Here is an 18,098-nt window from a genome sequence, read left to right as displayed (position 1 = left end):
TCCTGAAATAACAACAAAAAATCCAATTTCTTAAAAATGAGGTTTGCTGTTAATGGAGAATTTTTGAAGAGCTCTGTTCCTAATCCACCTGCTCTGTGGCTTCTGAATTCCCTGCAAGTGGTTCACTGCTCATTGATGAGAAACCAAAACCCTGAGTCCCACAACTCATGAATTTGAGACAGATTAAATTTTCAGATCTAATTTTATTTTAATCTTTATTTTACCTCCAAATTTAATATTACAGGGCCTCACAAGTGACTGTCTATGGAAGGTGGTTTTTTTACATGAGTCAGGACAGCACCTATAACCTTGGAAGTGGAGTCTCAGTGTTCATGGGCTCTGTGATCAATTCTCCAGAAAGGGATGAGAAATTTACAAGTTGATAAAAGACTTATGTGTAGTGCAAAAGAGGAGCCTATTCCTGTTCGCCCTTTCAATCAGCACTTCACTTCTCATTCTCTGAGTTTGTTTAAAGACAAACTAATTGTAATTAAAAAAAAGAAAAGAAACAATGGCCTTTTTTTTATTCCCTACAACCAACATCTTCTAGAGTTTATAAGACCACAGGTTATATTTATGGGTCTTATATTTCAAAAGGGGGTCTGTGATGCTTTTGTCTGCAATATCATTGCCACCATGGGACTGAGGTCTGAATCTTACATCAGTGTACATAAGAGGAGGCTTGAGAGATTTATAATGGGAAAATGCTGACAGCTCCATAATTTACTGCAGGGCTAACAGCAGCACTGTAGCTTCTGACAGCTCTAAACCCTTGTTCTGTGGGATGGTTTGTTTCTAATACACTCCCTTTGCTGGATCTTCCCCCACCCTCTCTCTGGATGAATGGGCCTAGGCCTGTGAATATCTATATTGCTGCATTTTCCTTTGGTATTTTAACAGCCTTTCACTTTTAGGATTTCCCATTGTTGAAATTTGTAAAAGATTTCAGGAACTTCTCAGCAGAAAGGCTTTTTCATATAATTTGCCTTTTTTCTTGTTGTTCTTTCTTCAGCCTGGAGTATCTTACATATTCATTGTCACACCGGATACTCCAGCAGCAGCTTTACATTTTCAAGCCCTGGTACTTTGCTGTGTCCAAAAAATGGGTAGACACTGAACAATACCTACTTTTTAACTTATTTGAGTAGAATGCTGTGCATCTGCATAATGGTTTCACACAGAAAGTGCTTTATCTTCATGAGTTAGTGAGTCAGTTTAGGGGTATTCTATTGGCAAAAGCTTTCAGAGAAATTATGCATGGTAAATTAATGAAGGCCGTCTGAGGTATTATTGTGTGTGAATGCACATGCCATTAGAATCAATGGCTGGCTGAAAAAAGTTAACGGTCATTAAGGGGCTGTGAAAAAGGCCAGTGGACACAGATTTACTCTCTTGCAGGGCTCTGGTTGGGTTAGGTGAAGACAGAGATTGCTATTTGCCTCCAGGCCACAGGACAGCCCAGGCTTTGTGCTTTCCTATCCCCATTTCTCTTGGCTCCTGTCAGTGGCAGATTTAAGAGAGACTGCAATAGCCTATCTTCTGAGGAGGTAGAGAACATCTTCTCAGCAGGTAAAGACCTTTGCATGACTTTTCCTTAGTTTACAAGTGGTTGGTAACAGAAAGTCCAAGTAGTTGAGCTTGAAATGGCTTAAAACAGTGTCTCAGTCGTGGTGTGAAATGGAGAGCTTGCCAAAGAGAAGGTTCTGTTGGTTTTGGTTGATGCCTCCCTATCTAATAGTGAATCTTTAAAATGTTGCTCACTCGAGTTGTGGGGTATTGGCTGCAATCAGACAGGAAGAAAAGAGCACTGCAGCAGATCTGACCATTGGCCAATGGTATGGGAAATGCTGAATGCCAACTGGAGATTAGGCAACTGTGTGCCACTCCTGGCAATATAGCCAGGAATTTGTCATAATTGAGCATAAGTGATGCAAAGTGGTTTTCCTGGGCACTTGTATTCTCCTGGGCTGTGTCCTTTCCCTTCAGCAATGTAGATTTTTTTCCCTGCATTGTATTTTGAATGCAGTGATTCTGACTGAAATAAAATGCATGGAGAAAATTAATGATTTGATATCTTCTTGCTGCTGCCAAAAGAAATGTAAAAGAGTCTTTGATCTGGTGGCTTTAAAAAAGTGAGCTGGACCAGTTACTGACACTTAATGACCTAAGTAAGTGATAAAGCGACTGTGTCGAAGTTTAATTAGTCTTGATCAAGATACGTTTCTAAGATTTAGAACTAGTGGCCTTTTGAAGAAGTAAGGCTTCTAGTTGTCATTTATGCCACAACATGTCCTTTTATCATACTTTCTGTGTCTCCAGCAGGAACAGTTTTTATTATAAAGGAAAAGAGAAATGGTTCATTTGATGGGGATTAGCACAGACAAGCTTACTAATATTTGAAGGCAATTTCTCTGCCTTACCTTTTTCCCTATTTCATATTCCACAGAGATTACCTCAGACTGCTGTTGTTAGTCACTGTTATTTATATAAAGATATGTAATGCATTTGTGCTTGAGGGGTCGTCTGTAACGAGGTATGCAATTTCAGACTGTAGAGACTGGCAGGAATTACTGTGAAGGATTGCTTTGCAGTGACAGCTTTATCCTGCCTGTAATATGTCATTGCGTGTGACTCTCAATTAATCACGCAATAACAAAACATTGCGTCTGGCGACAATGGTGTGTCCATTAATATCGAGAGGTAAGGCTCAGCTTTATGAACACAAATGCTGTCCCCTGCCCACTCGTACACTCTAATCAGCGAGTCTCAGCCCAGAAGGAACATTTTTCTCTTCTCCTCTCCCCCATCATCCTCTATTGCGATCTATTAAGCTGCAATCCATAATGTCTCATGTCTCTGTAATGGCCTGATGGCGTGTGGTGTTAAATGATTGCATGAGTTTGACTTTGTCTCGCTCCACCTTGACCTTGGTGTCTTCAGTGGCTTCCCCTCTCTCGTTTTTAAATCGGGAATGGGGAGTTGGAAGAGAAAATGGAAGAGTGACATACAAAGGAAATTTGATGTTGTTCTTTGAGGAGATGGGGGAGACAAGAGGTAAGAGGAACCATTGCTGGGAGATGAAAATGCAATGATTTGCAAATTTGCGTGAGAAAAGCTATCATGCTTTCGAGCATAACCTGTTCCACAGACTGAAGCCTGCCACATGCAGGACCTCTTTGGTAAGCAGAGTGGAAACCTTGCAGTAATTCTTCCCCTTGTTTGTTCTGCCATTTATAATATGATTGCTAAGTAATATATCAATTTAAGTAAAATCCCCAAATCTCGTTGTGTTTTACAGCTGTATTTATATCCTGAACAGAAACATAAAGAGGCACCTGGGTGTTCTGTGCTTGGGCTACAAAAAAAGACACCCTGGTCCCAGTCACCAAGTGTGAATCCCTGTTATTACATCCAGCCAGGTTTAGACATAGATTCTCCCTCCCTTGATAGCCTTAGTTTGTTTTTGTTCAGTTGATTTATTTTGAGTTGGCATTGAGGTTTTACATCCTGTGCAACATAAATAGGAAGTCTGGTAGTAATTAGTGTTGATGCTTTTGGTTTTTTTGCAAAGAAAACTAATTTTTAAAAAGTGCTTGGCAGGACAATCTCAGAAGAATATCCTGAGCATCCTCAGTCTGGTTTACACCAAAGCATTGTCATGTTACATGCAACAGAGGAAATTAATTATTGTATCTCTTCCCATGGGTTAATACTGTTTGTGAATTTGTGACACATTTGACTGGTAGCATTGAAAAGTGCACATTGAAAGAGGCATTTGGATTTTGACAATGGTGTGTCAGGTGCATTGCAGTACTTTCACTTTTTGTAAATAAAAATCAAAAGCCTTTGGGATTCTTAGCAATAAAAAGGTTTGTAGCTCTTTGGGGAATTCTTCATGGTCTGAATTGCTGAATCTCCCCATTGTCTCTGAATTATCAGCCAGACAATAAAAAAATAGTTAATCCAGGGTTTATGTCAAACATGGTTATTCTGGAGTAAATGCAGTATTATACCAGCACCATACAAAGTTCTTACTCCCTCTGGGCAATGTGACTTCTGCCAGTTAGCAAGAACATTGGTTTTGGTTCTTTAATTAAGTCTAACCCCATCTCCCCTGCTGTACAAGCAGTGGATCTGACAAGATGCTGAACTTGCTAAACTATATAAAATAAAAGCACCTGCCCTCACATGAAATTGAGGGCACTGAGTAGTGCAGAAGGTGTTCTCCTTGGTGATCCCTGGCAGATACAATCCAGCACAGCTTCATAAAGCCATTTGCTGCCAGGTGGGGCTGCATATTTGCATCAAGCTTTTCCGTCAGGTGAATGCTGTTAGTTCATGTTTAGGAGCCAAGCACACACAGGGGAGACCTCCAAGAAGGAGGGTTTGTAATCAATTTCTCAATCCCAAATTATTTTTCCAGGATCCCCACAGTATGGTGTTTGAGTAACAGAATAATTTCCTAGCTATTAAGTGCCTGAAAATCAGCAGTAATTAACTTAGCACAAGTTCTTCTCTTCCTCTCCCTCCTCTTTGCACAAAAAAACAAACAAACCCCCTTTCTCAGCAGAGGAAATGCAGATGGAAGCAGTCTCTCCTGCCTTAGTGCAGTCATGTACAGATTACATCTTTTTTCCCCTTTCGGTTCTGTGAATAACATAATTGCTTTGTTATCCCTCAGGGGATTTGTAATATTAACATTGGTAAATGACATTAATTCAAGTTTTTACCATTAATAAAATGGCATTGCTTAAAATTAAGCATTACATTTCAATTAGTAGTCCATCAAAGACTTTAATAGTCTGGAGCATTAAAGTGATATTTTTTTTAATTTCTTATTAATTTTTTATTGTATCATGCTAATTTCCAAAGAGTGATTGAAAGCCCAGCTGATCCAATGAACGACCCTATCTGCCATGTTTCTTGAAGGAACTTCTTTCTTTTATGACATTATGCAAAAAGGTCACATTTCCACAAAGCAGGAATCTGTTTCAGTCACCTCCTGAATTCATTATCTTCCTTTTTACTTTTTAACATGAGGCACATGATATACAGGCACCCCAGGTGGACATGTTTAAATTAATCTAGTAATAATTGATTCAGAAGAGATTTGGAGGACAGAATTTGCATAAAAGCCATAATGAGAGCAACTCCTCCAAGGCCAGACTGAACAGCTAAGTCCCTGAATAGCTTACATCTCCTAAACTAATTTGGTTATATATGCAGGAATGAAGGTGTGGGGGCTGAAGCACCATGTGATTGGAATTCATTACAAATAATTCATCTTCTCTAGGAAGGCTGGCCTCAGAGTGTATTAAAATTATATCAGCTCCCAAATGCTTGCTCAGACCCTGCCTCTGGAAGATGATGACGAAGTTTCTGTCTGAGAGATTGTTTGGGTATTTTAAAGCATTTCTGAGGCTAAGAGCTGACACCCCAGGGCTGGGGTGTCCTCTGGCAGGCTGCTTCTCCTGCCTGGTGGGAAAATATTCAGATACTCAATCTTGGCCGGACATCTCATGGTCAAAAACATAAGTGCAGAGGAGGATCCCAGCTTTCAGTCTCAGATATTCTTCCCTTCAGTTCCAGAATGGAATTTCTTAGCTAAGTTGTAGATCATTGGATTTGCATTAAATCCTGGATCCCTGTGATGTCTTTGGGAATTTAGGGAGTCCTGCTGCAGGATGGGGACTCTGTACTGTTTAGTGAAAGTAAATCTGCAGACAGAGAAAATTACAACTGTTCAGTCCATTAAAAGAAAGCAGCCAAGGCCTTTTGGAAGGTCAGCTGGCCTGCTTGACTTTGCCTTTGCCTAAATACTCTTTTAGAGAAAAGCTCTAAAAGGATGTCTCCATGACCCAGCATAGTAATGCCTGTGTTCTGAAGCTGGTGAGCTTCAGTTAGCAGGTAACACAGTACCACACTCCTGGTATCAGAGAAGTTGCATAGCGTGTGTGGAAGGAGGGGGAAATTCAGCTCTGTCTTTTCAGAAACTGTTGATCACCATATATTTTTCATGGGAAAATTGATGTCACTGTTGTTTTCAGCAGATAGGGAATCAGTCCCATTTTGTTTATACACAGCAGTCGGTAATACCCTGTCATTTGTGAGCTGTGTATGTTCTTCAGTGCTGCCCCGCAGCCAAGAGGATCTGGGAAGAGCAGATCCTGCTTTTCAGAGTCCCAAATACAGTGCAAGAGTTGGGGTAGAGCAAAGCAGCCCTGCTGCTCCAGTGAGGGGAACAGTTAACAGAGCTCATCTGGTACCTGCTGTTGCAAGAGGTATGAGAAGAGCTGAGCACGGCAGGAGAAAAAAAGACTCTGGCTGACAATTATTGTTTTGTCTGTTCACATTTGGGGCATATAGAGGCTGGCTGAATGCTTTCTAGCCAAAGGTTTCTGTATGATAAATGATGCCGTGCTGTGCCAAAAAGACAATGCAGCAAAATATATTCTTGTTTCCAAACAGGCTGAAACTTGGAGTTGTGCTACAGGGATGCTTTATGCTTCTTCTCCTAGAGTTAAAATTAAACCATGAGTATGTGTTATGTGGCACTGGGTAATCACAAATCTTTGACAAAACAAACAAGCTCTGGTTTCTCTCTCCTGCATGGGCAAGCATTGAAAGAAAATGTTCTTCTCATCCTGTTTTTCCAACACAGCAGTGGAGGAAGGAGCTGCAGGGAGGGATGAGTTGGGTTTGCAATGTGCAACAACTGCCTTTGACTCTGGCATGTGGGGCTGTGTCAGTGATGCAAGAGGATTTGCTGGATGGAGTAGAAAGAAGAGGATGGCAGAAGCTGGATGTAGTGTCAGAGGTTTTAACAGGAAAAACAAGCCTCTGGAAAAGGCCAGCCCATATGTTATGGCTGACTCTCAGGCGGAAGGTTTGTTGGTGTGATGATTTCATGGCTTGGTGTTTGTCTTCTGGACACTTGAATTGTGGGATTGCTTTAGGTCAGAGGAAAATTAAGTGGTTTATTGTTTTTGTGGTTTGTTTTTTTTTTTTAATTTCTGCTTTCTGTTGTTTTCCCAGCTCTGTGGACACAGGGGCACCACAGTGACTGCTACATAGTTTATCAGGATTGCTTATCTTCAGGGCACAATCTGGGGATTGTACTTGTCCCCAGATTGCCGTCGCAGTGTTGAAGAGAGAAACTTTGTGAGTCACTAACCTGTGTCAGGTCTAATATAATTTGAAACTATTGTCACGAACTTCCTTTCTAAGCATTCCAAGGGATGTCTGCAATAGACCCTATAATTAGAGCTGAATAAAAAAATTGTGTCAGTAAAACATTGGTTAATGCTTTAGTAAGTCAAAAAATTCAAAGCATTTATGGTTTTCATATTAAACTGTGAGACAAAGGATAAGCCCATACCAAAAGCATTTTGAAAATTCAGGAGGGATTAATTCTTCTTTCTGTCTCTGTCTGAAACTGTCTGCAGATACTAGTGACTGAGTGACAAATCTGTGTCCTGCCTCAGTTTCCAGCATTGTGTCCTCACAGCTGCAGTGGGGAGGTCTGTGAGCAGGAGCCCCACATGTCTGGAAATCACTGCAAATAGAGGATTGTCTCCAGGCTGTCAAGTACAAGAGCGTGTAGGAATGACAGTGGCTGTGCAGTGTGGTCCTGGGGACTGTGGTTCTGCTAATTTCACATTTACAAGCCAACTACATTGTGTAGGGGAGTAACTTGAAAAAAAGCTGCTGTGTTGGTGTTTCTGTAACAGCTACAGGCTTAAGGCATCAGGCTGTGGGTTGAGTACCAAACCTCAAGCCAGAAAGAACTCTTGCAGCCAGGTGATGATTTGTAGTATGTAAACAGCATGTCTGGTACCTTGAATTTACAGCCCCCATGCAGGGGATTCCAAATCACATGTTCAGTGAGAAAGGTGACTTCTCTGCAAGGGATGCTGAGCCCTGTGCACATTCCCCTGCTGCAGGCAGGGCCTCTGGAATAGTTATTCCTGCTATTGCTGCAGTCCCATGAGCCCTGGGACACTCTTCCTCTTTTTGGCTGAGGATCTGGAGACTTTGACAGGGAGTCAGGGTCTCCTGATTCTGGAGCTAGGCTCCAGTAAACGTTGAGTCTGAGCTGCAATTGTGCTCAGTACCATAGCATCCATTACATTCTGCTGTTGTGTTAGGCTTTGCCTTCATCTCCATGTTTCACAGATGGAACACATAAAAATAATTCCATAGCCAGTACAGGTCCGGGAATTACCAAAATTTGGTAATTCTTTGACAAAATTGTGACATCTCTCAGAGAGGCCATGCTGTGAACAGTAAATAGCAGATATTTCCATCCCCCCTGTAGAGGCACTTTTCTAGAAAACAGTGGCAGCACACCACCAGGGAGATAAATGAGTGTGAGCCTTCATTGCCAAATACAATCTTTGAATAAACACACGACTTCAGACTCTGAGGCACCTTTTCTCAAGTGCTAAATTCATACCCCAAACAAATGCTAACAAAGCCTCTCATGTCTTTATATTAAATGTAGCCTGTAAAAAGAAGATCTAGAGCTCTCTGGGGAGCCTCTTGAAGCACTTGGGGACACACTTGATGTGTGGTCAGGTTAGCACTACTCAGAAGCAAGTCTGAGTGTCAGCAGAGCAGGTATTTATTTATGCTCACTGGATTTGGCAGGAGCCCAGAGGTACAGTATATTTTGTGCTGTTACACAGACTTTTATTGTTGAATCAGCCTTATTTAATGGATCTCTCTATAATAGGGTCTTGTTTTGGAGTGCTTCCTCTACAGGTGAGGAAACAGCTCTGTTTCCAGGACCTTGTGACAGTGGACTGCACTACTAAGGCCCAGTAACCAAGTGGTGGCTGATGGTTTGCTGAGGGCCCACACCAGTCCATAGAGAAGTGGCCTGACAACAACCAATTCATTTTGTGCTAAACCATTATTAAGAATTTTGTCTCTGTTGCCTATTCTGAATGAAAATATCCCATTGCATTTTGTGGCCTTGGTTTTAGACCATGACCAGTCCTGGGTGGCTTTGATCAGCAATCAGAAAGAGCCCTAGAAATAAAAGGCCCCCAAGTGCCCTGTCAATTTTTTGTGGAATGTAGTCCTAAGAACATCAAAGTATAGACTATTACAATTTAGCTACAATATAGGATTCATGAGCCATGAACCAAAGAGTACATTAGGAAAAACTGATTTCTCCCTTGCAAAGAGTTACCTGAATTATTTATACAGATCTAGATAACAGAAGAGTTTCAATGAATTGACCTGTGTTGCAATTCCTGATACAAATATAAAACCTGTGTTTTATTCCTGATACAAAACCCACTGTGATACTGCCAGTGGTGTCCTGCAGACTCCGTGAGGCAGGAGCTGTGAGAGGGGTCAGCATGGAGCTCAAGCTTCTGCTCTGCCACAAGACAGCATATTGCCTGCACACACTTGTGATGCACCCTGCTGCTGAATTGCAGGGGGGTGTGAAGATAACCCTTGGATTATATGTGTGAAAATGTGACTTTGTCTTCCTGGGGTGTTGTAAGAGCAAGATCAGTGTGAGACTCATAGATGTTGCAGTTGAGGCCATGGGAAGCCCTGAACAAGGTGGGTACACACAAGCCTGGTGACAGCCAGAGCAAGGCCTTTGGCATATAAACTGCCATGAAATCCAAAGTGAGCTCACCAATTCTTCTGAACACTGTAGGGTGGTTTAATTAAAGCAAAACAAAATCTCTTCACAGATTCTCATCTCAGCCAGAGTTTGACCATTTCCATAGATTTGCCTCACAAAGTTAGTAAGTGAAAGAAGCTCAGTGTCCACAAGTCCAGTCTAACAGTGCATATGAGATTTGACCTCTGGACATGAAGTGCAGCATGGCATGTTTTGGCTGTAAGACAGATCCATGGGCACAGCTGAGGGCTGAGTGTGTGCATGTGGCCAGGGGCAGAGGGAAAAGCTGTGCTTTTTCTTCGATAATGTGGAATGACCCTTGGAGCCAGTTGGGTGGGATGGATTCCAGCTGGAGAGGGAGAGAAGCGTGAGGAGCATCAGATGAATAAAGGACCATAGTTTTGTTGGTCTTGGAGCTGTTTTCTAGGGCAGAGCTGCCTGTGCCAGCCTGTCATAGCCACATTTCTGAGCTGTCTTTCTTTACAATGTTTATATTTATTTCCCTTATTCTTCCAATACTTTTTAGAATATTTTAATGTCCACATCTTTCCATTGCACCTCTTCCCTCTGCTATCCCAGTCTAATAAAACCATAACTGTGGCAATCACAAAAGATCCTGAACAGAAGAATTAAAGCTTTTGCAGGAGGTTCCTTTTTTAGTCTTTTTTAAAGGCATGTCGTTCCTTTAAAATGAAAGATGAAGCATTTTCTTTTATCCTTTAACTTTACTGTCACATTTTATTAAGTCAAAATGATAGTTACAGTCAGAGGAAAGCAGGATATGAATTCCTGGTACAGCCATTTTTAAAGTGCGCTTTGTTTTAAAGCCCTGAAGATTGATTGAAGGTATTTTTCTTTCAGACACAAAGCTTTAGTCAAAAGGGGCCTGATCTGAGTTACCCTCTGTAAATCAGGATTAGTTCCTGTGAAATCAATGGAGTTGCAATGATACAATACGGGGTGAGTTGGAAAAGACTCATGCCCTGGCCATAAATAAGGGAGGGACTGTGGGCGATCCCCTGAACGCTGCCCTTGCACTGGGGTGAAGCCACAAGGCAAAGCAGAATTATACCCTGTCCCTCTGGGCTGCCATGGAATGTCCTGGCTGGGAGGTGGGCAGGCAGAAGGGGTTTGTGCTGACACAGGCACTGGGGGTGCAAATCTCAGCTTTGGAGGTGCTCTGAGTGTGCAGACCTCGTGCCTTTCCCAGATGGAGCAGCTCTTTGCACATCCCCTGCCACTGCCACTACAGGCAGGGAGGCCAGTGAGCTGAGATAGCCTGATTTAAGAGACAAGAGGATGGTGGCAGAAGTGGTGCTCTATAAAATATCTGACTGTGGAGCAAATGTCACCAAATCCAGTGTAGCCTGAATTTATTGACCTTCTTCAGTCAGAGGGCTGTAGGGATTCACTGGGTGGAGTAGAAAAGGGGAGAAAGTTGCCCCATCACTGGCCCTTGGGGCTTTGCAGAGGCTCAGAGGACAGCTTTCATGAGGGACAAGGCAGATAAACTTGGACAGATAATATTTTTGGACATTTTAATCTCTTTTTAATGTGTCTGCATTGAACCAGGGAGAAGAGTAGCCAAGGTGGTAACTCGCATCAAGATGAGCAAATAAAGAATTGAAATGATGTGTCCTGTCTGAGATTTCAGTTTAACCAGGGATTTGAGCTCGTCTCTCATCTGCAGTGAAACCTTGACAACTGGTTTCTTGAGCCCTAAGCCATTCTGAGCAGACAGTCTAATAAGAACAGCTCTTTTTATAGCATTTAACTGTATCTAAATGGCTTAAGGCCCGGGCAAGTTCCAGCACTGCAAAGCACCATACTCTGGGCTGTGCTTGGGATGTGCAGCATTTTAGCAATCTGGATGGAGACTGGCCCTAAGCACTGATCATACTCCGGGCTTCACAGGGAAAATCTGCAGCTTGGGCAAAATGGGAGGCTTGGATTTGGCCACCTCCAGTAAAATGAAAACATTTCATTTCATTAAAACACTTCATAACTGCTGGACTCTCCCAGGCAGTTATGAGCTTGCTTTTGGCATACAGTTGACCTGTGCTTGCACATGGCACTGCTTCATATTAGAAGTGTGGGGTTCTCTTTGGAAATGAATTTGCTGCAGCTGGGAATTACCAAGTTAGAGTCTTAAAATACTGAGAAAAAGTGAACAAGGAAGCCTGGGAAAGGACAGGTTGAAGGACTAAGATTTTTCAGTGTTATCCACTGTCTCAATATTGTTCAGCTCTAGGGCTCTGACTTCTGTTGCCCTTGATCAAGCTGGCATTTCCCACTGACTCTGACTCCAGTTACACACCAGCTCAGGGCTGCACATGACACTGGTTTTCCTCAACTTTCCAGCACACAAATGCTCCACACATCTGATGAATGCAATTGGATGTAGGAGGTACAGAACACAGTGAAGGATATGAGTTTTTTACATGTTCCTTTTTCACCTTGGTTTGGTAATTTATTACTTTCTGCTTCAAGTTCAAAACCATTCTTTTCATGCACACTTTGGATTTCCCTATTACAATAAGGAAGAGAAGATGGAACTTTACCCCAAATACTGGTTACAGCTTTCTAAGGAACACTGAAGTCTCTTGGACTGTGGTAAAATCTCCCAGGGAAAGTGGCAGAAATCCAGATACTTGGCACATTTTACAACTAGTCCAGACAAAACACTAGTAAATGTACTCTGCTTTGGCACAGAATAGGCTGTGGGATGCTATGAAGCTTCCCTGTATGCAACTTTTTATAATTTCATGACCATAATGAGTGTGAAACTTGAATTTACTCATCTGCTGATTGCACATGAGCATAGGACATTATCAAGTGTCTTTGTTTTAAGATTTTTTTTCACCTAGCTTGAGATCATTGTTTGGATGATTAGTACATGAAAATGGCCATATTGGCTCAGACTACAAGTCTGTCTAGTTTAGTACCTTCTTTCTAGGATTAGCCAGTAATGGCTGCACTGGGAGTAGTAGAGCGTGCATAAAGTGAGATTTCTATGACTGTCTTTTCCAGTTTCCAGCAAGGATATCTGACAATGAAAAAGTTCTTTTTGCCTTTTGTGCATTTCCCACAACAACCATCTCCTATCTCAGGAAAGTTTGGCTTTGACTTTAAGTGCATCTGAAAGCTATACAAAATGCATCTCCCTGGCCTTCACATCTCTGTGCTGTGCTTCATTTCTGGATTTTTACTGGAAAAAAAGGATCATTTAATCCAATGGTTGAAAATATAATGTGAAGCTTCATCATCAATAATTTTTATTACCGTGTGGCTCATACAACATGTCCATCATGTGAGGTGCCACAGTACTCAGTGGTGTACACCCTGCAGTATGCTTGTGCTTAATGCTGTGCTGGCCTTAGCTCTAAATGATTTCACATCTCTTCCTTCTGCCAGTCCCATTTCTTAATTTAACATTATATTTGCTGTGTTTTTCAAAACAGTCACCCTCCGTAGTAAAGTGCTGTAGAACCTCTTTTGGAGAGCTGGAAAGGGATTTTATATATCACTGCATAAAATCTGCATGTATATGGGGATGGAAAAAATGTGAAATGTTGTAATGTCTCACTCACACTGGTTGGGAAACCAAGTCCCTAGAACTACCCCGAGCCCTGAATGCCAATGCTATTTTCAGTCAGAGGTATGGAGCTGCTGCTGAGGACGTGCAGAATGGATGCACCGGCAACTCATCTTTATGCATGTTTAAAATCACAGAGAAATACAGTCAAGAATAAAACACAAGATCCATTTTTTCAAACCAACCTCCCATTTCTGGTGTAAGCAGTCCCTTATTGCTCTTGTGATGCCTGAAGACCTTTAAAAGTTTCTTTCAACTCCTTGATGTCACAATATTGTTCTCTATATTGGAGTTTGCTCCAAGCCACAATCCTGTCATTGTGCATGAGTGCCTCATGTTACCTGCCATCAGCCTGCCCATTTTGAGTCACTGAAAGTGTTTTAGAGACTCCAAACAAAAATATAGAGGTATCAGATACTGCAGGTGTTGACTGTTACACTAACTTTATGAATAACATCTGCAGGAATTGAAAATCTCATTATGTGTGAATTTGATCAGAATTAGCTTTATCACTAGGTAAGATTTAAAGGTAGGAGACTCTATTTGTTTGAAAACACGTGCTTGCAATAGTTGAAAAAAGTCACGTAGGAAAATATACTATGCACATCAATAAGATTAAATTTAGCAATGCAGATTTTCTTAAGCTGCAGCATCATCTTGGGGAGCTTGTGGCATGGGCTAATTAATCCTCCATCCTCTGCCTCAGGCCTGGTAGGCCTGGGAGAATTTTTAGAGCTGTGCCTTTACTGCTACTGTTGTTAAAAATGCTCACGTAGAAAAGGCATGACTTTCCTCTCTCCTCGCCTGAGAGTGGATGCTCCTCCTCTTGAGCTCTGCCTCAGCTCTTGTGACTGGGAGCTATAGCATCCCATAATAATGAAGGCAATCAACTCACTTCTCACCATTTCCCCCTTCAGATTATTCTAACTTTTATGTTACCTCAATTAGCACTTTCCTGGCAAGACCTTTATACTGGCTTGTTTTGTTTCAAGACAATTTAAGCAGCAGTGGTCAGATGTATGAATCACATGTTAGAACAGAGTTTTCATGGTGACTGATGTTGGCCTTTCCTTAGCACGGTCTTGAATTTAGCAGGGAATTTACTATGGACACATTTTGAAATTGAGGAGGGAGTTGTCCACACTGGGGGAAACATTTACACCTGGGATAGTTGAAATTTCATGTCGTCGGTGCCAGCCATTGCAGACCAGGTGCTTTATAAGACACAGACCCCAAGGGTACACAGAGATAGGTGTTTAGGGAGCTGTGCACTTCCCTTCTTTATGGTTGTAAATTGGGGTGGGTTTTTTTATTTTTTATTTTTGTTGGTTTGGTTTGGTTTTTTGTGCTGTTTGTGGAATATTACCTTACGTACTTAAGCACAAGTAGGGTTGGTAGGAAAGGGGAACTCCACCCTTCCCCATGTTACACACTCTGGACAAGCATTTGCCTTTCTGAAAGTGGAACCTTTCTGAAAGAGGAATTATTTGTATTTCAGGTATCCTCCGTGGGCCTGTCTTGGAAGCTAGATCTGCAGCCGCCCTTCAGTCATGATTTTTTCAAGATTAAAGGCCATTTCCCTGTCATTGCCGAGCCTTTTTCTTCTTGCTTTTCATCTCTCAGCATCACAGAATGCACCTGAATACACTGAAGCTGAACATCAGCAATGTGTTAGGAAAGAACACCCCACAATTGCTTTTGAAGGTAAGAGCTTCTATTCCTGTTCCAGATTCCATTTAGGTTTAGTCTGTGCTGTTTTTCCTTACAACTCTGATCCACAGGCCAGGGGAAGTGGCCTGACGAATCCTTTTCCCTTTGATGCTTTACAGTGTTTTAATTCTGACGTTTCACAGCAGTCACTTAATCCAGGCCATTTTGGGACTACTGGTCTAAGAATCTCAATTTTCTACTCTGTTACAGGCCCCCTGTAATCTTGTGCCATGCTGAAAGTGTGTTTCAGTTTCCTTTTCTCTAACTGGTTTCAATAATGCCTCACCTGGCTTGCTGGAGCCAGACACTTAATAAGTGAAATGTGATAGAGAATTTGGACACGCTTGAATGCAAGAGAAACGAGTTGATTTAAAATTGCAGGGAGTGGCTGTGCTTTTGTTTGTAGCATTCCTGGTTTGGTTTGGTTTTGTTATGTATTTGTCACCTGGACTAGTAGTTTTTCTGTCCTTCATCTGAGCATTTAACTTGAATGTGAGAGGGAGCCTTTGTGTTGCAATGGCCAATTCTTTTCCTGTTCCTTTGAAGCGTGGGACTTCTCTTGTCCTTATCCACTCAGATTTTCCAGGAACATTCATGTCATGTACACCTCAATTGTTGTCTGGATAATCTGTCCACTTATCCACAGCTAGATTTTTATATTGGTAACACTATTATTTGAAAATTCACTCCAGACTAGTGTGTTCAACTCAGTGTGCCAGCATCACCAGCTGCTGAGTCTCCTTACTAAAAATGGTTTCCTCCGAAATGTTGGAATATCGATTGTGGCTCCCATTTAAGACTCTGCAATGCATCTCCAGTTACATTCTTTGCTAAAGGCAATTGAGTACCTTGCAATGTGTCTCTAGTTAGGTTCTTTGCTAAAGGCAATTCAGTTGTGGTTTTGTGACCTTTGAGATAGGGTTTCCAGGAAGAAAGTAGTCAAAAGCTTCCTTGCTGACCTTTCAGGGTTCTTCTAGAGAGCTTTACTATTCTTCACAGAGGAGGAAACTCTTGTCTCTTAATTTGGAAAGTTTAAGGGATTTCTTGTCTGTTTTCCATTATCCATGCCTTAAAGGTTTAAGTAGATTAAAATAAATTAGCAGAATCTTTGAGCCTATATGATACAGCACTGGCTCTAACCTTGGTCTGGCAAATAAACCTTGATTTTAGTTGCTAAATAAATCTAACCATCTGTTTTAAGTGGGGAGGGCCAAAAGGAGAAGCCCTTGCTATTATAAAACAGTGAAATTCAATTCAGTAAATAAAAAAGTTATTAAAATATTTAGGTACAGAAAAGAGAGAAAGTGTTGCTCTCTCTATTAACCAGGAGCACCAAACTTTGAGTTTAGAGGATGTGCCTCAGCAATCCTGCACTGAGGTAAATAATTCTGCAGGGAATATTAAAAGCCCCAATTCCTGAAGTTGAGGAATTGGTGGGCACTCAATATGAGTGCTACTCTGCAGAATTGATGTCTGTGTAAACACACTCATAATCTGCCAGTTTGCTTTGTTTTAATAAGGCATGAATATTTCACAGGGAAAAAAAAAAAAATCTGTCCTCTTCTTTCACTGCTCTTTTTCCCTTCCTTTTTTCAATGATAGAGGGCAAAAACTGGTGAGTTAATTAGAACCTGATAATTGTGCAAAAGGAAGATTTAAATTGCAGATGCATCAAGAAAATGATCCAGATTATCATTTGAGATTCTTGAACCCAAGTTAGATTCAGAGTTATGTTTTTTCACAGCACCTGTTTCCTTATGATTGTTCATGATACAGTTTCATCTTGTATTTTCTGCTGCAAAGCTCAGCTGGAAAATACACTGTAGGAATTAAATTAAAGGCACCTTTTGTCCACTGCACATAAGGCCTGGTGAAGAGAGCTCACATGTCCAAAACCATATCTCAGATCATAATCTGATTTCTCTTAAAGCTATACCCTGTTCTTATGCCAGCACATGCAGGTTTAGGCTACAAGGGTAGACAAGTAGGGGAATCTAAATTTTATGTGGTGTTCCCAGATGGCTTTGAGGATGTCTCTGCTTAACAGTGTGCCTCAGGGGCTCTCTGTGGCTCTCCAGATGCATGGACTCATGAATCAGAACCTGGCACACAATGGGAGTGTGTAATGACTGAAACAGTGACCCCAGCAGAGCCCTTCTGATGCTCCTGCTGCCAGGGGAAGGGATTATGTTACACCAGCAATTTTCTGTGGATGGGCCACAATAATAATAAGGCCTCTGACCATTCAGTCATACAGGGTACATTAATTTACTGCCAGAATGAATAGGCTAACAAAACAGTTTATGTTACAAAGGGGTTGAATAACTTCTTTTTCACAACCTTGCTAACCAGGCTTCCCATCACCAGACAAATGGGATGCCATACCGTGTTTTGTGTTCTCTAGTCTTCAGTTCCCACTTTGCTTGTGCTCAGTCTCTTTTTATTATACTTTACCCCTAGATTATATTCTTAACATCCAGTTGGATAATGTTCTTGTTGTAGAAGAATACAAGTAAAACTTCTTTCTGTCTATTTTCCCTTTATTTCCTGAGAAATTCTGTATTTTTATGTTCTTATTGTATCTCATCCACACTAGCCAATCATCTGTTTGATTGACTTTCTATCTCTTTGTCTTGCTATGAGAGTGGGTAAGAAAGATAGAACCCAGTATATGTCCTACCCATTTAAGCAGAAAGGATAATATGTATGTAAAATGCTTAATATGTATGTAAAATGCTTTTACTTTAGCTGTGTTCAGACCTGAAGAAATGTTTCTTTACAGACTCCATTCCCAAAATTATTTGTGCTATTACATGTGACATAGAGAAAATGGCCTAGACAAGTCAAGGGGCATGCATTCTGGTTCTAGATGTACACACTTTAAATTCTAAAAATAACATTGCTCTGCCAGGACAGATGTGGGCGGGGAGGGAACATGAGCTGAATGGTTTATCCTCACAGCCTGCATGGAGATCCTGAGGGACACAACAGGAATTTTGTGCTGCAAGCACTGTCCTGTGTGTTTGGACAGTACCAAACTATCACAACAGTGCCCCAGTTTCCCTGGGGCTTATAAATGGTGCTCATTGTACAGTTCCAGCAATAATAACATACCCAGTTTGGACTTTTCATAATTAGATTGTTCTA

The 18,098-nt window shown here is 41.4% G+C and overlaps 1 protein-coding gene across 1 annotated transcript in view; it reads left to right on the top strand.

The window, feature by feature from the left end:
* Positions 1–18,098, top strand: part of SEMA5B (semaphorin 5B) — a 177,171-nt gene that overhangs the window by 35,108 nt on the left and 123,965 nt on the right. The window contains exon 2 of the mRNA XM_058809538.1: positions 14,740–14,945. Within this exon, the coding sequence (XP_058665521.1) occupies positions 14,792–14,945 (154 nt within the window). The 5' untranslated portion in view covers positions 14,740–14,791. The remainder of the gene's footprint in view (positions 1–14,739; positions 14,946–18,098) is intronic.

This window comes from Ammospiza caudacuta, chromosome 8, assembly GCF_027887145.1.
Source record: "Ammospiza caudacuta isolate bAmmCau1 chromosome 8, bAmmCau1.pri, whole genome shotgun sequence".
NCBI classification, from domain to species: Eukaryota; Metazoa; Chordata; class Aves; order Passeriformes; family Passerellidae; genus Ammospiza; species Ammospiza caudacuta.
The sequence above is the reverse complement of the archived record's forward strand: the minus strand, read 5'-3'. Positions and strand labels throughout refer to the sequence as shown.